Genomic DNA, 25068 nt, shown 5'->3' with positions numbered 1-25068 from the left:
ATCAATTTATTATCTGTCACTAAGGAACATAATACACTTTAACCTGTTCAACATTTTTGTTGCTACCTCACCTATCACCTATCCACTTTGGTACTACTTCAATCGCCCTAACGAGTTGCGATCAGAACTATATCATCTTAATTATGTTAATTACATTCTCTTATGATTGCTCCACTTAAATCTTCATAGATTTGACAAACCAATCAAGCCACCTATCGCTTGTCACTAATTATTCTAACAATTGCACTATCAATATTTACTTGATCATATCTTTCTTCACTTCAACAATACCGATCATACCATAGACCTTTTGAGACATTCTCAATTCTCTGATAATGATCACCACCGCTGAAACTCACTTCAACACCTTGTTTATCATGTTTATGCTTGGCAACATACTAGGAACACTAGATCAATAGTTGACATCAATGACAACACAATAATTGATCATCATGTAATCAAACCTGTATCATGACAACATTAACATCACTTGCCATCACAACATCAATTATGCTAACATTTTGCAACCATATAAACTTTCCCCCCACTAAGGAGCTAGGAGTTATTGAAAACCCTATTCATCCACCTTGAACATTATGATTATGAGATAAATTTTCTACCAACTCATTAGGGATTTCTAAAATAATGTTAAATCTATTAGAACAAATGAGTTGCTTGAAACCTTGCCCTTTATGTAATAGAAAGACTAAGGTTTTTACCCTTTATGAGAGTTGAACAGGGTTTTCACAAGCCTTCAAATTCAAATTTCGTATTCACATTTCTGCCAAAATTCACACTTTGTCAAACTCACAATTTTTTAAATTTTAAATTTTCTTTTTTCAAACGAGTTCCAAGACCCACATGAAATTAAATGGTAGATTAATGAATAACAAATTATTTTATTTAATCATATGAACAATTAATATATATGTTGAACTTATTTTTTAACAAAAATTAATGAAAGCCAATAAATATTATAGAAGAATTAAAATAAAATAGAAATTTTGTTATGAGAATTTATGTGATTTATTATTTTTGACAACAAAATTAATCATTGAATTTTATTTATTTTTAATTGAATAAGAATCCAGCAATGGTATTTATTGTAGATGCGTCATAAACATGTGCAACTATAGAACAGTGTCGCGATTGCCATTGAGCATTACTAATACAAAACAAAACCTGATACTTAAAATACTTGTTTTTATTATCATTAAAGAATAAATTTTATAATAATTTCAATTTTTCATTATTTTTCCTTCAATCTTCCTTTTTTTCGGGGGTAGCAATCAGTTGCGATCTGTTGTTTTACTTTGTTTTTTCCTCTCTTGTCTGAGCGCTAACAAGATGTTAGAAGATACATTTCATAATCAAGGACACATGTATTTCATTTGTAATTTTAAAGTTAAATGCTTCTCAAATTTAATGCAGTCGATTCGAACTGGGCCTTTACTGTCAAAAGCACGTGCAGGACAAACGACCATAATCGATGGTCATATTCAACTCGCGCCATTTGTTCCTCGCACAGATATATAGCAGACAATTATTTAATTTCTTTAGAGTCTAGTCAAAACTGTACTCCAGGACAACATAAATCAAAATGGAGATTTCTTATTACCCTACACAATTGATGTTGAAAGTCTGCACGGTCATGGGAATGGTCCAGTTGAACAGCTGTCTCAATTCCTGCAAATGCCATAGACAAAAAGAAGCCCAATTTCGAGTATCGCAAGGTCACAGAAAACAGGAAGCCTCGATTCAATTTAAGGAGTGAACATAGCATCTCAAAATGGATTCAGCTAGCTCAAAAAATGAGATTTCTGTTAAAAATAGTCAGCTGGATTGTATGAGAAGAACCGTTGAAGCTCAGGACTCATCTGCAAAGGTATGATTTGCAAATTCTTTCACTTGGGTATTGATTTTGCGTTTTCTACACAAGATTTTGCAAGTAGGTTTTTTATACTAAGATTTTATTCTTCAGTAGGGCCATATACTATTTTTTTCTTGCATATTTTCCCTGTGGGTGTAATGTGCATGCAGCTTTCAGATTTTACGCATTCACTCCTGTTGTCTACTGATCTATAGAAGAATAATTAAGCATTAGTGTATATTGTGTATAAGGCGTTTAATGCTGATACCTGTAAAGTTTCTCTGGCAGAGTTTGGATATGGATATACACATGGGTATTTTACGCGTTTCTTACAACTTCTCCACTATTGTTTAACGACATAATTGCAATTGTTTATCCGGATAATTCGCATTCAGACATTAGACATTCATTTGTTTGATCAGAATTTGATTGTGTATTTGTGCGTGGATTATATCTGTTCATTATTGTTACTATATTATTCTAATAGAAGAATCAGCACATGGATACCTGTTTATAGATCTTATTATATATATAAAATTCTAACAGAATTTGAATGTTGATGTTGGTGGATGCAGATTTTTGCAATAATATTTGGTTTCAGTATTGTAATAGACTAACTTTTATAGAACTTGAATACATGAATATTTATGAATGCAGATTTTATGCGAAAATTTATGCACTTAGGCATTGTTAAATGCAATTTTTTCTAGCAGAATTCGAATGTGGATACTGGATACTATTATATTTGTAAAAATGAATTTTATTAGCGTTCATTGTTATTTTATATTATTTTTATACAAGCATGTGTGGAGATTTGTGCCTACGCCTATATTTTTCATATTATATGATAGTCAGTGAAACACTACAGGTTACAAATGATCAGATTATATACGCAGCCCATGACTAAAAGAGCAGATTATATACGCAGCCCATTACTAAAAGAGCAGATTATATACGCAGCCCATGACTAAAAGGACATATGATATACCGTTGGGGCTTAATTACCAACAGCACCTAGAATTACCAAAGAAAGTATCATTCCTAGAAGCAGCAAATATTAATATCCCATATTGCATATTGTTGGTAGTTACAAAGAGCAGTAATATCATCCAAGTGAGCAATCATGAAGAGTTTTCTATTATCGCAACACTGTTAGAGAAGTGAGTATTAAAATCGTGCTCATTAGCATGCACAGGGATTAGAACATTTATGGGCTTAGGAGGAGCTTGCAAGTAACATAAATGTGCCCTGACATATTGGCAGTGATGTCCAAGCTAGTAACAAGAAAAGAATCACAATCCATAAGGTCAGCTTCAGTTGTTAAAGTGTTAATCATCAGGGTTAGCTCATTTGTTAATGTTGTAAACTATTTCTCAGTTTAGAAAGTTTTGTAGCAGTTAAACTGTTCTTCTGCCTATAAAATATGAATCTAAGCAATACTATGAAATACAATAATAATCTATCATATTCTGCCCTCCTGTACCTAATTGTGATCTCAGAGCTCTGATATAAAGAAAAGAAGAAAAATGTAGATGACTCAAAGTCAGGACTTTCACCTCTCTTTTGTATTTTCTACCTCCTGCATAATTTTAAATAATGGGTATCTTGTTTTGCATAACCTTAGTGTTAATACTTTTTTTTACAACCATCATATGAGGATTGATCGATCTTGCTCTTGATTGGATTTGTGAGCATGTAAGGAGGGACTTATTAATTGCTTGCAGACACAGAAATTTGAATGCAATATTTATGAAGCAGAAGACTCAGGAATTTTAAAAGGTAATTGATAATTAAGCATTGAAATCCGAAAGTGTTATTGACATCAGGAGTGTGTTCAGATTGATGTGCAATTGTTACTATTAATTCCATTGTTTGAAGATTGTTGAATGACCTTGGTGGAGCTGTTATTTTTGCCAAAATAGTATATTCGCTCTATATTGTTGCTAGGTAAGGAAAGTCTATTCCACCATTGCATATAACTGCTTATTTTGTAAAAGCTGCTGAGAGACATGCTATAATGGCAAGCATGTTGGTTTTTAATTATAATTTTCGCCATGGAAAGTATTGTATCATTTTTTGGTTGTGAAAGGGTAATGGTGCTAGTAAAAAAATAATAAAATTCTCCAACATGAGAAAAGGTAGCATCAATTTGTGAATTAATCTTAAACAGATTTCTGAAAGATTGGAGTACAGACTGTTGATGTGAGTTTGATGCTAGATGCGTTTGTGGGGGTTATTTGTGATATCCAGATGACACTGACCATACTTGGACCAAAGAATCTATCTGCATGGGTAACTCATAGTTTCCTTTTGCCATGAGAATGGATCTTTGGACTAATACATTATAGACTAGAATAACTGTCATTTATTTGCAGAATTTGCATATAAAGGATGAATTGGGTTTTAACATTTTATATGCAAATGGTAAATTATGGAGTAATAAGGTTATGTTTGCAAATATAAGGATATTTGCAGTAATAAGGGCACATTTGATGTTATAAGGCATGTCCAAATTGTTTATTTCCCCATCTATGAACTTGTCCACATTATACGTTGATGGTGTATTTATCAGAGATTTGGGACAGACTTATACAAAGATCAATTAAATGATACACTTTTTTTTTTCATACAAATAAATTACATACTTAGAAACCACTACCTAATTACTAGAGTTGTTTTAACAAATCAAGCAAACATACATTCTTACAATAAAATAATTCTATTCTATCCTAAAAATATGACTAAGAAACCTAACAAATATAATATTCCTAACACCCACAGCAATTATGTGGGTTGTTACTACAACTCACTTTATCTCACACATTATTCTTCAATTGTGAGCACTAATATTAGTTCCAAACATGCCCCCATTTAGTGCGAACATATGATGTCCCCTTCCAATTGACATCTCTTAGTAATTGAGATTAGCCTATTATCTGATCCTCATAGGCTAATATGGTGGTTAGAGGGTTTTATTGGGGATTGACACTTTATGATGGGGCATAATTTAATATTATAATATTATAATAAAGTGAAAATATAAGAATATCTTTTATCCCACATTGGGGAGAAAAGTAAGTGAGCTCCCACAAGGAAAGAATAAAGGGGGCATGAGAGGTTCTTTTCTTATCATCCTATTATTGTCATTTGCATTTGATGAGTTTTGTGGAGCCAAGGGTTTCAGCATTTGCCAGTGGAGAACGAAGTTCTTTTGTGTGCCACCATTTGAGCCAGTGAAATACCCACTGAATTTGGTATTGGGAGGACATCGTACAGGTGTTTTATTCGAGCATATTGGTGAAAGATCCTTCAAGGGGTTGCAGCTATTGGAGAAGACAAATTAGTCTTTTCATTATGCCAAATTTGTTGCCTAGGGCCAGATTGTGGAGTATGGTTGAAGGAATAAGTCAGATATGGCTATAGTGTTTTGCTGCAGTGTCGCCATTGCTACAGTGACCCGATACAGTAAAATCCAAATTTCTTGAGCGGTTTCCAGGGTCCTATCCGTTTACATTTTGAATTGCATTGAGGTTAGATCTGAATATCTTAGGGCATTTGTAGGGATTTAGAAATCAATTGTGGAAGTTGTTCTAATCTGATTTATATTAGAATCTTATATCAAAAAGTTGTCAGAAGGGATTAGAATATCATTGAACATCATAGAAGGCGTTGCCCTAATATCTTATTGTTATAGATGCATATTTTCTTTTTTTGAATCAGTGTTATACAAAAACATTTGCATCTTCATTGTTAGATGTTTTTGAATTCTTTGCAAGCATATTTATTAAAGTTTGGCATTTAGAAAGCAATTAGAATTCCGATCTACAATAAATCTCTTGTGTGCAAACTGTTTGATGTAATTCTCAGGTTAAGAAATCAGAAAATAAAAATAAGAATTGCAAGGGATATTACATTGATATCAGAGCTAAATCTTGCCATCCTGAGGGTTTAGCAATTGCATGCAACCGTCTGAGGTTGGCTCTCACAGATATTACACTTCCAGGCAAAGCTTTGTTTGACAGGGAAGAGGAATTTGACAGGCGAGCTTTGTTTGACAGGGAAGAGGAATTTGACAGGCAGCTGGACACCATGGGTGATAGGCAAGAGGGTTGCCCACCAGGAGATAATAGGAATGAGGATCAGGAAACAAAAGAGTTTTTCAGAGCAATGGTTATAGGATAGGAGCGGATGGCTCAGGCTTTGCAGGCACTCACCACCATGGTTCAGCGCACGAACCCATAGGATAGACAAAACCAAGAGCAAGGGGATAACAAGAGTGTAGTGGGGTCGTCTAGAGTTCATAGGACGCACTCCAAGACAGTAGACAGGCCCACTCGTCCTACCTTCATTAGAGATGAGCTTGAGATAGCACCTACAAAAGAAGCACGGGAGGAGACGTTCGCAAATATCCTCATGGCAGCAAATGACGAATGGGATCTATTAGCTCCACAGGTGCGAGGGAGGATGACATTTGAGCAGTTTGTTAACCTAAGGAGAGAGCATTACAAGACAGTGAGATAGGATAGGAGACCTTGTGGCGAGGATAATAAATTAAAGCATGCTACAGGGAAGCTTTCCTTGACTACATTTGATGGTAGTAGCAAAATGACAGTGCAAGCTTGGATTCACAAGCTTGATACTTGCTTAGCACTAAGACCTATGACAGAAGTGGAGGCAATAAAATATGCCACGCTACATTTAGAGGGAGTTGCACATGATGGGTGGTACCATGGGATATTTACCCTTCAGCATAACCAGGACTTTGTGAACAGGTTGGTAGAGAGGTTTGATAAGAAGGATCCAAAAGTAGCAAATGAGGAATGGGATCTATTAGCTCCATAGGTGCGAGGGAGGATGACATTTGAGCGGTTTGTTAACTTGAGGAGAGAGCATTATAGGACAGCGAGACATGATAGGAGACCTTGTGGCGAGGATAATGAATTAAAGCGTGCTACAGGGAAGCTTTCCTTGACTACATTTGATGGTAGTAGCAAAATGACAACGCAAGCTTGGATTCACAAGCTTGATACTTGCTTAGCAATGAGACCTATGACAGAAGTGGAGGTAATAAAATATGCCACACTACATTTAGAGGGAGCTGCACATGATGGGTGGTACCGTGGGATGGTTACCCTTCAACATAACTAGGTGACTTCATATCAGGACTTTGTGGATAGGTTGGTAGAGAGGTTTGATAAGAAGGATCCAAAAGTCTACTTCAGGGAGTTGGCACAGTTGAGACAGACAAGCGGATTGGAGTATTTCATTAGTGATTTTCAGAGGCTATTTGTTATGGTGCCAGATATCTTAGATAGAATATTGGTTGTTTTGTTCATTGAAGGATTAGTCGAACCATTGAAGGGTTGGGTAAAAGCCTTTGATTTGTTCAATTTGCAAGAAGCAATTAAGAAGGCTAGAACTATGGGACAAACAGCCCTAGTAAATAAATTTTAGTCAAAGCGTGCATCATCTAGCAAAGACAACAAACCATTCTTCAAGAAACCTGAAAGGAATGAAACAAAGGCTGAAAATAAAGATAAACCATTTGCTCTGTTGGATAGAGAGACATTGAATGATTTAAGGATGACAAAACTTTGTTTTTATTGTAAAGGACCCTATGATATGAACCATGACTGCCCTTTGAGGCCAATGGGGAAAGCCAACAAGCTTATGTGGGCTTATTATGAGGATTCTGATTCTAAAAATTTGGACCAGCAATCTGAAAATAAGGAGTCAATTGAAGAAAAAGAAGGCACAGATAATGAGAAGTTGAACAAAATGGCTACAAGTGATGAGAAGATTGAGGGTAGACTTAAGGAGACCCATCTCACTAGTGTACAACAAGAGGGATCATTTAGGATGAGAGGAGGATTGACTCATTAGTGAGTTATCACTTTGCTTGATACAGGTGCTACTCACAATTTTATTGATTCCAGGTTGATTGAGAGGCATGGGATACAAATGGAGCAGTTTGAGGGTCTAAGAGTGAGGGTAGCTGATGGCTACATCCTCAAATGTGATAGGAAGATTATAGGTTTGCCCCTAAAAATCAACAACTTTGATTTCAAAGCAAGTTTTTATGTTGTTAAAATGGGTGATACATACTTGGTTTTGGGTATGACTCGGTTACATGATATTGGGGAGTTCACTCTCAATTTGAGAGATATGGAGATGAAGTTTTAGTCAAATGGGAAGACCCATATACTTAAGGCCATTCGTGACAATGGCTTTAGGATGATGTCTTGCAAATGCATGGAGAGCTTGTTGAGACATGACCGGGCTGAGTGGGCAGCCCGTTGCACTTTAATGCCATCACAGGGGCAGCAAAAATCAGAATATCACCTAGAGATATAGGAACTAAGAATCAAGCACTACAAGGTTTTCGTGACATACCACTAGGTAGACCTCCAGACAGAGGTATTAAGCATATTATTGAGTTAGAGGAGGGTGCTAAACCCATCATGATCACACCCTACAGGCATCCAAAGAGATTGAAGGATGAGATTGAGAAAACCATCAAGGAACTACTCGCTTCTTCTGTGGTTTTGGTGAAGAAGGATGGTACTCTTAGGAAGTGCATAAATTACAGGGTCCTGAACAAGAAGACTCAAAAACAAGTACCCCATCCCACAGATTGATGAGTTATTAAATGAGCTACATGGAGCATGTTTCTTCTCCAAAATTGATTTGAGATCAGGCTACCATCAGATCTGAGTCAGAGAGCAGGACATAGAGAAGACGACATTCAAGTGTCATTGTGGCCATTGTGAGTTTGTAGTTATGCCATTTGGGCTAACTTATGCTCCAACTACTTTTCAGTCCACGATGAACAGGGTCTTTCAGCCTTAGTTGAAGAAACTTGTGTGAGTCTTCTTTGATGACATCTTGGTGTATAGTAGGACATGGGATGAGCATGTGCGACACTTAGACACTGCGTTGAGCATTCTGAGCAGGGAGTCCTTGTATGCAAAAGAGTCCAAATCTGATTTGGAATTATCAGAGTTATTATATTTGGGTCACATTATTAGTGCTCAAGGAGTACGCATGGATCGTCAAAAGATTCGTGCTATTATGGAGTGACCTACTCCAGTGAACCTGACTTAGTTGAGAGGATGTTTGGGGTTGTGTGGGTTCTACAGAAGGTTTGTTAGTGGATATTCTAGGCATGCAACACCTTTGACGAACTTGATGAGAAAGGGGGCTTTCTTATGGACTCTTGAGGCATAGGACTGTTTTGATAAATTCAAGGAGTTGATGACTTCTTGTCCAATGCTAGCCTTACCAAATTTTAGCAAACCTTTTGAGTTGCATTGTGATGCATTTGGTGAAGGTGTTGGAGCAGTGCTTATGCAAGACAAACACCTGATTGCTTATGAGAGTAGGAAGCTCAGGGGGTCCAAGAGGAGCTTCATCATTTATGATAAGGAAATGTTGGCCGTAATGCATGCTTTGGCCAAATTCAGGTAGTATTTAGTGGGTAGAAAGTTCAGCATAAAAATCGACCACAATAGCTTGAAACATTTCCTGGGGCAGTGAGATCTTAATGACAAGCAGTAGAAATGGGTAAGTAAATTACAGGCATATGACTTTGATATTACCTGTTTCAAGAGTACACAGAATGTAGTAGCAGACGCCTTGTCACGAAGACCCCACTTGAGCTTGATGACAGATATATCAGAGGATTGGAGACATTTGATCCTTGCAGAGTATGCAAAGGATACATGGGCATCGGGATTCATAGATGGATCGATCCAGAATAGTGATTTCACCCTTGTGAATGAACTCATCATGTAATGGGCACCCCTGGATGTCCCAAAAAACTAAACCAATTTGCTGAAAGGAATTTTGTCAAACAGTTTGCATGCAACCTCTTATTTCTCCATTTAATGTTTTAAACCCCTTGGAACTCCGGAAATCAAACGTTTATTTGTTTGTTGTGTTTTGTGCATGGAATTGGTATCATACAACATAAACAAGAAAGAAACTACAATAATATGCAAAGTGGAAATGAACTGCTGCTAATAAAATGTTATTTTCAGAATTCATAAAACCAAATACATGGCAGATTTATCTACTCACTAATTACTTCAGCAGTATTGACATAATACTCCAGCCCATGCTTTCGAACTTGCTACTACAATACTTTGTACTCCAATCAGTCCACTACCTTCATAATACCATTCCCTCCAAGCGGCATAAGCATCGGACAAGTAGTGAAGAAGATATGAGCAAAATATCAAATCTGCCTGTAGTCGGAAATGCAACTAAACTGCCTAATAATGAAGCCAATAAGAAGAAATTCCAAAGGCCAAACCCCAAGGGAATGACGTCTAGAATGTTACAAGAGAGGATAGATGTCCTCAAATGCCAAGAACGGAGCTGCAACTCACACACCAATTTCTTCTCATATTCAACCTGCCTAATGAAGCCGCAAATGCTTCCTTTTATTCTATTTCCAAGGGTCCGCTCAACTCATATGGGCAATGTGGGATAAAAGATGTGTAATATATAAAACATATATTAAAATACCCCTTATGTCTCCCTTGGGTACACACTACCATAAAATAAATATTAAAGTAACACTTTAATATTTTACAATTAAACTAGACGTTACTTTAATAAAACTTCAGGCATTAAAATGTATTAGCAATCGGACTCTGAATAATGCGAGTGATAGCTCATCGGAAAGCTCTCACCAAGGAGTATCGAATTCCAATCACCAAAATTGACCTGCACTGTGTCCTGCCGGCTTACTAAAAATAGTAAGTATGCCTGAAACTGAGTAAATCAACTTCGTTTTGGCCCAAACTGGAAATGACTAGGCCAAAACACTCTAGGATCCCATTAAACCCTTCGTTAGCCCTCGAGACCATGTAGAACAAGGCTAACGCACACACACTTGGTCAATTGCTAAAAGATGGGATCATTACACATCATTTACAAAGGGTGCATTTATTTGGTGCTTGGGTCAGAGGTGAGGAGGATGGTGTTGAGAGTTTATCATGACTCACCTATGACAAGACATCCAGGTTTTTACAAAACCTATCAGTAGATTCATGAGCATTTTTCTTGTAAAGGGCTCAAAGCAGAGGTGTTGCAGTATGTTCGAGAGCGCCCTACTTGCCAGCAGAATAAACAAGAGCACTCTTACCCAGCCGGCTTACTTCAACCACTTCCGATTCTTGACAGGAAGTGGGAGTGTTTGTCCATGGACTTCATTACAGGACTACCGAGAGAGCCCAGGGCAGAGATTGTATATATGTTGTTGTTGATCGGCTTATGAAGTTTGCACACTTCTTCTCGATCACTGCCACATATACTGTTGCGCAGGTGGTAGATTTATTCTTCAGAGAGGTATTCAGGTTGCATGGCTTACCTTGGAGCATCGTTAGCGACAGGGACAGCAAGTTTATGAGTCACTTCTGGCAGGTTTTGTTGAGATCGTGCGGGACAGAGCTCACTCTGAGTGCTAGCTACCACCCCCATACAGATGGTCAGATAGATATAGTGAACTAATATTAGTTCCAAACATGCCCATTTAGTGCGAACATGGAGAGAAAGTACATCACATGAATTGGAAATGGAATTGTATGTTGATGCATATTGCTATCTAGACCTTTTTGCATATGATCACCCACATTGGGAACTTACCTCGCTTATACTTCCCCTGAACTTATCATCGACTGACCACACTTCCAAGAAGTCTAGCAGTTATAGGATCTCTATAGCTAGATGCTCTCCTATACAGCTGATTACAATACCAATGATATCCTCATTCTTCTTTTTTCAAACTTGAACAATTTCAACTACAGTAAGCTCAAGTCTTGTGACTCATGATCTTGGTTCAAATGAAAAGCACCTCTCGTCAACTTTCCATTTTTTTTCACACAAGTTTACCACAAACCTGGACATATACAAGAATACACCCATCTGTTCACCTGATATGTTTTTTTTATTACCACTAACATTTTTAAGATCCTTGAACTGCATTATACTTGTGCTTTTGTTCAGTACAATACTTTACACTAGGAGGTTACATTTGGAAATAAATCACACAAAAATAATAAAAAATGGAAATAAAATGCCGCTAATACAAAAAGCAACCTTATCATTAGTGGCTAACAAGATGTACTATTGCCCTCCAATGTCCTACACCCCATCCTCCTATGATCCAAATAGATATGTTTAGAGAGACTCAAAGCGCAGAGCTGAATGCTATATCTGCTTTGGTTGAACATAATATTTATCTTTGCTATTTTAGTGCATCGGTAGGAGTCAGGACAAAGACTATAGCTTTTGGTTGGTGCCAATGGCATAATTGGTAACTTCTCACAGTTGCACACCTCAATCATGAAGCTATCTGGATCATGAAATAAGAGATGATCTATATTCAAATTTAATACCCATTTCTTCTCCAATACATTTCACAGCTTTGATGTTCATCTCTTAAAGATTTTTTCAACTTCTTGCTTGTTAGCGCAGTGAAAAGAAATGCGATTATTCATGGGATTCATCTAAATTTTTGTGTGTATTTTATTAGGCTCAAGGCTATGCAACAAATGTATTCTGATTACATAGCTATAAAACCACGTCCTATTGAATTTGAAAAATCCAGATCTCTTAACAGGAACAAAACCCAATGGATTTTCGTAGAAGTTAAAATAGGTCTGCAAACAGGAGATATGTCTCCTACTTATCAGGAGGTATATGGTTTGAAGATACGAGAGGTGGTTCCCCATAAATGATTGATTGCTGAGCTGAAAGATTCATCAAGTGTGTTAGGTGAGAAGTTAGAACACTTTGCCAACTTGCCAATTAGGTAGAGATTTCAGTTACATAAAACAACTGAGAGATTTATAATAATTTAGCCAATGTGAACGTGCACCTAGCACTTTTGAACAAACCTTGCCAATTTTGATGACTTAAGAACGAACTCCATGTGAATTATGCCAATTTTCCCATCTTTTATTTTACTAATGTCATGATGATCTTCAAATTTCACCATTTTTACAGGCTGAACAGTTGCACCTTTATCATACGACAAAAGTTGTTAGTTGAAAAACCAAGTCCAAGACATGACAATCTTACTGACAGGGAAGACCATAATTGGCTTAGGTTGAAATACAAACAATAATCAATACGATGACAAAATGGATAAAATGAAGAGTACGACTGTTGAGTTCTGTATTGTTGCAACTTCTTGTTTATGAGAAAAATATAAAAAGTCCATTTTAATTTCTCCTTTTATATAAGATTTTGACCCATGAATACTGTGATAGAGGATTTGGTTTTGTATGAAGCACTTGGTGTAGGTTCCCAATACTTGTCTATATGATGTTAAGGTGCACTATACACATTTGTGCACCACACAAGAAAACATATAGAAATTCAAATTTAAATGTGAATTATAACAAATTATAATTAGTTTAAAGTACTTTAAACAATAAGGAATCAATTTCAGATATGTGGTTGTTTATTTTTGAGGATCATAATCTGGTTTCTGGTCCTTCCTCTATTCCTTCTGCTTGAAATATTTCCCAACTTGTGTATGTATTTATCTCCTTTGCCTTTTATTCTTTATGCTGTGTGGCTTTTTCTCTCATAGGTTCCTTCTCCTTTGTACCCCTTCTTCACCCTATTATATCAGAAGAGATGGTTCAAGGAGCATGTAATACAAATTATAATATAATGTAAGGCCTAAGGAGTCAAGGTTGAGTAGCACTCAATAACTAGTTCTTGATCAGTAAGTTGTTGGGTGACATCACATAGTCAATGTTGAAAACTGTCATTCTAGACTGACTAAATGACAACTGCTCTGATGAAATCACTATTGAAGAATGAAAAATAACACTAGTGGAGGAAACCAATATTAAAGATCTGTGATGATTGAATCATGATCAGGATCCACAATATTATGATGATCACATTGTTTTATCCATTATATGATGAAGGGATTTATCACAAATAAATCTGCATTCTGCAAATGTACCCCAAAAATTTGGGTTTCATCCTAACACCTCCACTATTTGTACCTCAAAACACCCTATTTCAGATCTAGCCATATGCAATTTATTTGTATCTGCTGAAGTCTAACATGTTTCTAGCAAGGTGTGTGAAGCATTTTGCAATTTTCTGTGGATTATGAATTTCAAGTTCTCAATGCGATGGAAAATATGATGTAAATTTCTGACTCTATGAGATGCCAGTATCTCTGGGTTCTGCATGGAAGGTGCTAATTATGTTTCTGTCAGCAAGGATGGAGGAAGATGTTACCAAAAGTGTACGACAATTGTGCTTGGCCTTGATATGTAAAGCCAGCAACTTTTTTAGATATGTTCTGTGCCTGTGCTCCATTATTTTCTTTAGTGTTAAGTGATTTTAAAATCAAACGCTTCAATATTCTTGGATCACAATAGAAATGATACAAATCAATGAGGTATAATCAATATGTTAGCATTATTGTACAAACAACTTACCTAAATGCTGAAATTTCTGATGTGAAGGCTGCAGATGATGCTACACTGATGCGTTTTTTGCGTGCACGAGATTTCAATGTTCAAAAAGCATCGCAGTTTTTCCTGAAATATCTGAAATGGAGACGGGCATTTGTACCTCTTGGCTATATTCCAGAGTCAGAGGTCTGTAATGAGCTCGAAAAGAAGAAGATTTTTATACAAGGTATGGACAAACAAGGGCGTCCAATTGGAGTAATTCTCGCTGCAAGGCACAACAGCAATGACAGGGACTTAGAGGAGTTTAAACGTAAATGGTTCTTGTGAATCCAAATCTTTTTAACTGTTGGAAATTGTGTATCTAGGACTCTGGTAGATATTAACTTATTGTAATTAATAGTCTTCAGTATTAATGATTGTTTTGTCTGTTTCTATAGGTCTTGTTGTCTATGGATTGGACAAAATATGTGCCAGGTAATTTCTCTCATGAATTTTTATAGTTTTACTTGCACATTATGGCAAAGGCTTACCTGTTTTAGGTTTTGGTTTTGTCTTCTCAAAGTTCACTATTCTTTCTTTCGCTTCTAATATATTATATTATGTTTTCTTTTTGGTTTCTGGGTTCTTTTCAACCCTATTAATTTTCTAGGATTACCAAATTTATTTTATCTGATTTACTCACTTTGGTCAGATGTGGATGTTAATATAATTTGTCTGATTTTCTTTCTTCTTTCTGCATAAGGATGTTGTCCGGACAGTTTCTACTTAGGAAATTTCGTGGTGTCTAATGTCAAAATGTTCCAATGACGTGTTTTCTGTTAGCTGAGGCCATAGAAAGAAAAAGAATAGGAAATAAATTTACATGGAGTGATGTTTATTCAATCTGTGCAGCTCGCCAAGAGATCAGGAAAAATTCACCATCATCGCAGATCTTGAGGGCTGGGGCTACAAAAATACAGACATCCGTGCTTACCTTTCAGCACTTGAAATATTGCAGGTGAGCTTTCTTTGCAACAAGTCACATGTGGGTCATTTGTGGACATTAATATATATCCTCTCTCTCTTGGGAATTCATTCAAGGAGATTCATGTATTGTGATTTGTTACAGTTATATCTTTAAAACATACAAATTAGTTCCAACTTAAATTCTCTATGCCTATACCTATACAAGGATCCTTCCTTTATATGTAATCAAAATTTCCAGTTAATTAATCCTGTTAGCTTTTTTCTAATTTTGCTTTCATTTTTTGTTGCTCAATTAGTCAACTGTCAGACATCACAAAGGAATATTTCTTTACTTCATGTTCCTGTTCTTGAACTCCTGCAATATTGTACTCAAATCTTCTTGTGTTTCCATGACAGCCTATATGCAATGCGGCTTGTTGCCTCTGTTTCTTTTGAATATATTAATCTTGATCATCTTGTGTAATTTATGTGGCTGCCACAAGAAATGCCTACCACTTCTTTGCTCACAGAAAAACCTAAGTGAATGCTTTTATTACGTTGGTGTTAGACTTTCCTATCTCATGTGCTTAGAATTTAGGCAGATGAGGATTAAAAAAGGATTTTGGTGTGACTGAAAGAATGTATACGGATTTAGACATCTCCCTCTCTAATCAGATCCCTGGAGATGATTTTTTTGTGGTGGTTGATTTTTGGGGTGCTGCAGCACTGTTTACAATTGGCCATGCTTGTGGGTGGACTCCTGGTTCTGCCTCTGTCTCCAGGTAAGTCAATAACTCTAGGTATATTTCAAAAGCTGCTTTGGATGCTGCTTTTAGTCCTCCCTGTCTTCCTTCAAGCAAGACAATCTGCATAATGAAGCTTCTTCGCAACTGTTTCCCGTTCTTTTCTCAGACTAGTCTCCTCTGGTTGTCTTGGGTTCAGAGTTTTTGGCTGAAGCCTGTTTTATTGAGGTAGGTTTAATGTAAGAACCCCAACTGGTTCTAACTCCAACAACATCAAATTAATTTACTTTTTAGATGTTTGACATTTTTTCAAACACTTAGCATGCATCTTCTATCTTGCTGTCATTTAATTTCAGATTGTATTTGGTTGCTCTATATGATGCCAAATGTGATTTAAATGCTTTCAAATGCTTACTAAGATGTCTTAGCAATTAATTATAGCTCAATTACAATTCTTTTGACTTTTAGAGTGCATATAGATGTCAGGCACAAGGTAACTATGCACCTACAAAAGCTAGACATTAAAACAAACAGTTGGCATGAAAGCTAAATATCATGTGACAACTCTTGATATTCAACTCCTTGTGACTCCATTGATGTTAGAATTCAATGCAATTGACTACAAACTGCAATGTCAACTAGCCAAGGACTTGCAATTAATTGCTTCACAATTAGGGGAATTAAAATGAGATTGAAATGAACCTGATTGGGATTGCACAGACCAGACTTGGCAGTGATCTTACTTTATCCCAAATGCAAATCCTCGCAAATGCCGGAGCTGGCATTATTGCAGCTTTATCTCCAATGCCCAAAACAAGATGATGCAGCACCAATTTGACAGTATCTTAGGCGTTGTTTTTTGCAGGTAAACAATGTCTATTTGCAGCAGTTAAACCTGTGATAGAACTTGATGCTTGGTGCCAAACTCAAGAATAAGCCAACAGCAAATACCAGATGCAAAATGTGTAATAATTCCAGCAGCAACTAACCTTCCCAACCTCAGTAAACACAGTATGGAAGTTGCCCGAAATAATTCCAGAATTCAACTACCAACCCCACTTTACCTTAACAACAAATCACTTCTCAGCCACAGTAGCAACGGTAGAGAAGACAATTTTAAATCTCAAAATTTAATAATGGATTAAATGCACAACCCTACCCTAAACCCTTATACCTCAGCAAGAAACTTGAATTCACCGAACTCATAAACCTTCACAAAGAGACAAATAAAATCAAATAGACAATTGGATGCTTCATTAGGCCACCTTTTATAATCCACTTGGCTTCACCAACAGACCATTAATTAGAAGATTCCCCATTAGATTCTTTTTTAATAAATAACTTTTCTAGCACTAAGAGGCTTCAACTTTTAAATATAACAACTCCTTGCACTTTTATATTTAATACTTGACTTAAGCTTATATCTAATTAAATAAATGGTCCCTTCCAATGATGACTCATCCCTCAACTTAAGTGAAATTATAAAGTTAAATTATAACTTTATAATAAGTCATTTAATGATTTCCTAGTATGTCGTCTAAAACAGGAGTCCCGCCTATTATTTTCCTAAGTGACCAAATGCACTTTCTTAAAATAGAAAGGGTCCCTTTCAATTAACACCTACTTGCCATAAATAGGAGGCATGTGAAACTAAGCCCAAACAATGTCCAATCTAAGTGAAACAAAGACCAAATTGGAACAGACTGAATTGTGAAGAAGAGAAGACCCTCTCATAGCCAAGCCTCTACCTCAGAAGTGTAATGTCCCCGTCATAAAATAAATGTATTTAATTAATCTTTGTAGCGGGCCGATTGATTTAATTTATCTCGGTCCCATTTTTATTTTTTGTGTTCGAAGTTTGTGTCATCATCGGCTATCTTTGTACACCCTTAGAATGCTTTCCCGACGGGTATTTAAACACAGCTTGTAGGAAGTCTTAGGTATGCTTTGGATTATTTTCCTTGTACTACAAATTCCTGTTGGGGATTCTCTGTTGTTTGCCATTTCGGAAGTGAAAGATCTTCCCTATTTGGTTCGTGCGGTTTCAGTGGGATTCAACCCTCACCCTATTCTGTTGTTGCATGTATTTCGTTGCTTGGATTTGGCAAATCGGAGTAATATCTTTTAGCAATTATTATTATTTGCATTCAAGTGTGTTAATCGTGTTTGGTGTCGGAATCAGATCGCCTTCTGTGTTGGAAGCGTAAACCCATTCATGTGGCCTCCATCTTCTTCCATTCAAGCTCACTCCTGCCCCATACAACCTCTTACTTCATACCATTCACTATCTTCATCGTATAGCTAGTATCTCTGCCTCGTACGGCCTCAATTATCACCCCGTATTGTCCTTGCTCACATCCGTACGACATCCATAATCTCCACCATACGGCCATTCTATCCATTGTACGGACATCCCTTAACACCGTATGGTTAAACACCTGCTTCGTATGGCCTTCTAATTCTCGTATGACTCACACACATCTGTACGAACTGTTTAGTCGTGTGTACAGCCTTCTTTGGCACCCCATACAGTGCTCTATCTCTAACGTACAGCCAACAATTTATCAACCGTACGGCCCTGTTTCACTTCTCCAACTCAGTTGTACCTCTTACACTCTTTCACACATCCGTACGGCTATTTGGGAGCCTCTAGCTTGCTTGGTGAAGTCATCTGGATCATTACAATGGTAAGGGTTATGGTGATGTTGGATAGCGGCGCTACTCTAAATTTCATCAACTCATCCTTGGTAAGACAGAGAAGTCTCTCTATGGAGGCACATCCAGGCTTTCAGGTCAAGGTTGCCGGAGGGATTTTCATGCCCTGCATGCACCTTGTTCCTCAACTGAGCATCACAATGGTGAATCACACGGTGACTGAGGACTTCTTCATAGTGGACCTGGCTGACATGGAAGTTATTCTGGACATACAGTGGATGGAGACCCTTGATGAATACACTCAGAGTTTCAAGCGGATGGACTTCACTTTTGTGGCTGACAGAAAGAAGGTTGTCCTCTGAGGAATGGCAAATGAAGGTCCTAAGGAAGTTTTTGCACATCGGATGGAGGCAATCTTGCGATAAGATGACGTTGCATGGGTTGCACATTGTTTTATCTCGGCAGAACCTATAAAGGGGCATCGAACACCTCCACAAGATGATGAACTTCAGGATATTTTAAGTAGACATGATAAAGTTTTCATGGATATTCCTCTGGGCATACCACTTCATCTTGGGTTTGAACACACAATTGAGTTGGAATCAAGAGCAAAGCCAGTCATAACTACACCGTACTGCCACCCCAAGAAATTCAAAGATGAGATCGAAAGGACGATTTAGGAATTGCTAGAGAAAGGATGGATCTGTCCCAGTTCCAACCCATTCGCATCATCTGTAGTGTTGGTCAAAAAGGACGGGACGATGCACATGTGTGTGGACTACCGTGCGTTGAACAACAAAAAATAAAGAATAGGTATCCCATTCCAAGGATAGATAAGTTGTTGGATGAACTGCATGGCGCGGTCTATTTTTCAAAAATAGATCTCTGTTCCGGATACCATCAGATCTGAATGAGGGAAGAAGATGTGGAGAAAACGGCTTTCCGCTGCCACTATGGACATTATGAGTTCCTGGTCATGCTATTCGGATTGACCAACGCACCTGCTACATTTCAATTATGCACGAACCGCATCTTCAACAAACAATTGCGTAAGTATCTATTGGTATTCTTTGATGATCTTATTTATAGCAGGACTTGGGAGGAGCACTTGAAGCATCTGAATGAAGTTCTAAGTATCATGGAGGAACAATCGTTGTTCGCCAAACAGTCCAAATGTGAGTTTGGTATGACAGAGATATTGTACTTTGGGCATGTTGTCAGTAAATACGGGGTTCAAGTGCATCAAGAGAAGATCTAGGCTATCCTTGACTAGCCTCCTCCAAAATCACTCATAGATTTGCAAGGATTCTTCGGACTATGCAGTTACTATAGGAGGTTTGTTAAAGGATTCTCTCAACTCAGTGCACCTTTAATGGATCTGACAAAGAAGAGGTCGTTCCAGTGGAACGAAAAGGCACAACTCACTTTTGATAAGCTCAAAGAGGCCATGAGCAGTTGTCCCTTACTTGCACTACCTGACTTCACTCGACCATTCATTTTGGAGTGCGACGCGTCTGGGGAAGGCATTGGAGTAGTACTGATGCAAGATAGACACCCCATCGCTTATGAGAGTAGAAAGCTTACACCAGCAAAACGCCTGTATTCCATATACGATAAAGAAATGTTGGCCATTGTGCACGCGCTAACCAAGTTCCGGTAGTATCTGGTAGGTGCCAAGTTTGTCGTCCGTACGAATCACAATAGTTTGAGAGAGCAACGGGACTTGAACAAACGGCAACAAAAATGGGTAAGTAAAGTTCAAGCTTTTGATTTTGACATTGAATATGTGAAAGGGAAGAACAATGTTGTTGTAGATGCCTTATCCAGAAAACCCACCATTTGCTCACTAGACCAGATTTCAGTTGACTGGAAGGCACATTTGCTAATGGAATATTCCAAGAACACATTTGCCTGTGAAATAATGGATGGTCACACCCACGATGATCGGTATAGAGTGGTGGATGATATCATCTACTATAAAGATCGGATATACCTAGTACCGAATTCCAAATTGAAGCAAAAGATCTTGAAGGAAGTGCACCACTCACCTCTGGTTGGACACCTCGGTTTCCTCAAAACATACAGAAGTCTTCAAGAAAGGTTTTCATGGAAAAGGCTAAAAGGGGACATGTTGCAAAATATAAGAGAATGTACGATCTGCCAACAGAACAAGTCCGAACGTACTCTTCCTGCCGGGCTGCTACAACCTTTGCCAATTCCTGAACATAAATGGGAAAGTATATCAATGGACTTCATAATAGGTCTTTCGAAGGTGAACGGAAAGGATTGTATCTTCATGGTGGTAGACAGATTGACAAAGTATGCAGATTTCTTCACCATCCCCTCGGACCTTTAGGTTGCACAAGTTGTCGATATATTTTTTAGAGAAGTCTTTCGTTTGCACGGGTTACCCCGAAACATCGTCAGTGATCGAGATGGACGATTTGTCAGTATCTTTTGGACAGAGTTGTTTCGGATGGTAGGTACAGAATTATCACCAAGCATGAGTTACCGCCCGTAGACGGACGGTCAAACCGAGATTGTGAACAAATGGCTCGAAGGCTACCTTCGGAACTACGTCTCGGCACAACAACGAGTGTGGGTAAAATGGATCCATCTGGGGGAATATTGCTACAATACCACTTATCACATGTCTATGGGGATGGCACCATTCAAAGCCATGTATGGGTACGAATCGCTTTCTTTCATCGACACAGTTCTGGGTGACAATCGCGCTCCAAGGGCAAAGGATTGGCTTTAGGAGGGACATGACATACTGAGGAGCTTGAAAGAAAACCTACAACAGGCACAAAATCAACAGAAGATGTACGCCGATAGACGCAGGATAGAGAGGAGTTTTGAAGTGGGGGATCTAGTCTATCTCCGGCTCCAGTCATACCGATAGTCTTCATTAAAGGGATCAGGAAAGGAGAAATTGAAGCCACGATTTTATGGCCCCTATCGCGTGGTTCGTCGCATTGGTGAGGTAGTGTATGAACTGGAACTCCCAGAGGGAAGCCGCATTCAAAATGTCTTCCATGTTTCCTGTCTGAAGAAAGCCATAGGGCAAAATGTCACAGTTGCTATTGACCTTCCGCCACTCAACGAAGAAGGAAAGCTCATCTTGGAACTTGCCAAGATCCTCGAAGTACGTGAAAAGATCCTACGGAACCGCACTGTGAAGGAGTACTTGGTACGTTGGCGACACCTACCATTGGACGACGCAATGTGGGAAGGTGAGCACATTCTCCAGCATCCGGCATTGCATTTGCTTGAGGACAAGAAAATTTTGGGACGGGAGGATTGTAATGTCCCCGTCATAAAATAAATGTATTTAATTAATCTTTGTAACGGGCCGATTGATTTAATTTTATCTCGGTCCCATTTTTATTTTTGTGTTCGAAGTTTGTGTTGCCGTCGACTATCTTTGTACACCCTCGAAATGCTTTCTCGACGAGTATTTAAACACGACTTGTAGGAAGTCTTAGGTATGCTTTGGATTATTTTCTGTATACTACGAATTCCTGTTGGGGATTCTCTGTTGTTCGCCATTTCAGAAGTGAAAGATCTTCCCTATTTGGTTTGTGCGGTTTCGGTGGGATTCAACCCTCACCCTATTCCGTTGTTGCACGTATTTTGTTGCTTGGATCTGGCAAATCGGAGTAATATCTTTCAGCAATTATTATTGTTCGCATTCAAGTGTGTTTATCATGTTTGGTGTAGAAATCAGATTGCCTTCTGTGTTGGACGCGTAAACCCATTCGTGTGGCCTCCATCTTCTTCCGTTCAAGCTCACTCTTGCCCCGTACGACCTCTTACTTCTTCATACCATTCACTATCTTCATCGTACAACTAGTATCTTTGCCCCGTACGACCTCAGTTATCATCCCGTACTGTCCTTGCTCACATCTGTACAACATCCATAATCTCCACCGTATGGCCATTCTGTTCACCGTACATTTAAACACCTGCTTCGTATGGCCTTCTAATTCCCGTATGGCTCACACACATCTGTACAGACTGTTTAGTCGTGTGTACGACCTTCTTTGGCACCTTGTATGGTGCTCTATCTCTAACGTACGACCAGCAATTTATCAGTCGTACGGCCCTGTTTCACTTCTCCAACTCAACCATACCTCCTGCACTCTTTCACACATCCGTATGGCTATTTGGGAGCCTCCAGCTTGCTTGGCGAAGTCGTCTGGATCATTACAAGAAGACCCTCTATCCACAATAATTAGCCCATGAGGATCACAATAATAGACTAATCTCTCAAACTCTGATGCTAGCAAAAACGGGGACATTACAATCTGTCCTCGCTAAGATTGCTTGTCCCCAAGCAATCTCAGAAACAAATAACACAAGAGTCCACCTAGGTCCCAAGGGTAGAATCATGTAATGTCCGTAAGCTCACCAACTAGCTCTTGTAGCATCACCACCAATCTAACTGAGAGAACCTGCTAAACTGAAATGAATCTGATTGTAGATGTCATAGGAGTGAATATCTCATAGGGAAGCAACTTATAAAGCCAACAAAGCTTGCTTCCCTGAACTGTGCAAAGTGAGTTGTCATACACACTATCAGACACATGGCAACTGAACTGTGCACTTGAAGAAGATCACGCACATGAGAGTCAAAAGTAAACCATATATGTTCGATACCATGTACACATCCCAAAACTCCTTTGTGAGCCCTATTTGAAATCTCAATGCACTAGAAGGATCCTAAACACTGAACGAAAGCCTACCCCGAACGACATTGTCCAACATCTCCTGCTCAACGAATGCACTCATACCAACTATATCAACAACACTTGTAACTACAATGGATGTAACCACATCCTCATCATAATCTATGGATGTAGGAACATCGACAACTGCTGCTATAGCAAACTGAATTGTGTCTATAGATGGTGTAAATTGTGCCCTGCTCCACTCAGGTGTGTGATCAACATCAACCTCAAAAAGCGGATTGTCATAAGATATGTTGCATCCATCTCGAACATAGGATTATCTACAAAATGAACCTCTACTGCTGTGTTGATCTGTACTATAACACGACGTTGTCTCTACATCATTCACCTCCTAATAAACAACATGTGTGTTATCATCAGTGTATACATTAACAACCCAATGCATACTGTCAAACATCTCAACAGATGGCTTAATTGGCGCAGAAGTATCTACTGATCTAACAGTATCATCACACGTTCTCACTTCTATTATCACTGCATCGCCATTGAATGCATGATCCTGAGAACTCATGCCAACAACTACATTATCTAACTCAACCTGACATGAATTCCAATCACCACTGAATTTTCATTTTTTTGCATGGGAAATTATATTCAATAAACAATGAACCTGAATTTTGCATGTTAAGGGAATTATTTTGATTCTAACAACTTGCTAGCAGTTTGCAACCCACATGTGACAAGACCAGACTTCCAAGAATCCAACGTAGACCTCAAGATTGATGTCAGTGGCCCTCCAACTTGTAGGCAGATCCAAATTGATGTTTGTAAGCCTTGGCAAATGAGTTTCAAGCTACAAGAAATGAATCGCAAGTCTACCAATGTCAAAAGCAACCTGTCTAGACTTGTCCGCCACTCCCAAAAAATTATTTGCAAACCGTTAGGAAAGGTTCACAAGCTTCAAACAAAAATTGCTGTCCTCAATGATCCAAACACAGCTCTCCCAGAATGGTTGTAGGTTGCTAGAATTAGGTGTTCAATGATGACTAATACTGCCTACTATATGGAACAACGACCTCCAACACATACAACAGTCCCAAAAAGCAAGTCGTAGGTTTCTCTATGCTTAGTACAGGTTTGCAAACAATAACTTCAATATCCAACTCTTCAGTTGTTCAAGATATTGACCACTTGATTCGGAACAATAATTCACTAACCAGGGGTGTCTTACAGCCACAGTAAACACAGAGATAAAACACTCCAGAAATCTCAGAAATGCAATTTCCTCAACAATAACAGTACTCCCAGCCACAAACAATAACAGTAAGGGAGATTAAATGACCAAAATATAATGGAATCACTTTGCCTTAGTAGTAATTCTAAAACACTTCTTAGCTTTAAAACCCTTATACTTCAACAAGGGCACAGAAAGACAATAACCTCAGACGATCTCACCAAATTAACAAAAGCTAATGATATTCGGATGCCTTTCCATCAAAATAGGCTCATATTTATAACCCCCATTAGCACAAAGTTTACCAAATGCAATTTCACTTAAGAAGCTTCACCAACACAACATCATTTTATAACATTATTATAATAAAGTGCTATTATAATAATGAAACTTTAATAATTAATTAATAAATAGGACCCCATGCAATTAATAGCCCAAAGCACTGCAAGCGATGACCAACTGCCAGCGCCACCAT

The 25068-nt window shown here is 38.1% G+C and overlaps 1 protein-coding gene across 2 annotated transcripts in view; it reads left to right on the top strand.

Moving 5' to 3' along the window:
* Positions 1-1621: 1621 nt before the first annotated feature.
* Positions 1622-25068, top strand: part of LOC149539224 (uncharacterized) — a 48817-nt gene continuing 25370 nt past the window's right edge. The window contains exons 1-4 of one of the 2 annotated variants that reach the window (XM_089800558.1): positions 1622-1885; positions 14374-14632; positions 14760-14796; positions 15214-15319. In XM_089800558.1, the coding sequence (XP_089656684.1) occupies positions 1790-1885; positions 14374-14632; positions 14760-14796; positions 15214-15319 (498 nt within the window). In that variant the 5' untranslated portion in view covers positions 1622-1789. The remainder of the gene's footprint in view (positions 1886-14373; positions 14633-14759; positions 14797-15213; positions 15320-25068) is intronic. The other variant, XM_089800559.1, reaches the window with a different exon arrangement.

This window comes from Cupressus sempervirens, chromosome 9 (assembly GCF_028749045.1).
Source record: "Cupressus sempervirens isolate cs-2001-9-10 chromosome 9, ASM2874904v1, whole genome shotgun sequence".
NCBI lineage: Eukaryota > Viridiplantae > Streptophyta > Pinopsida > Cupressales > Cupressaceae > Cupressus > Cupressus sempervirens.
This window is presented reverse-complemented; position numbering and strand designations above follow the sequence as displayed.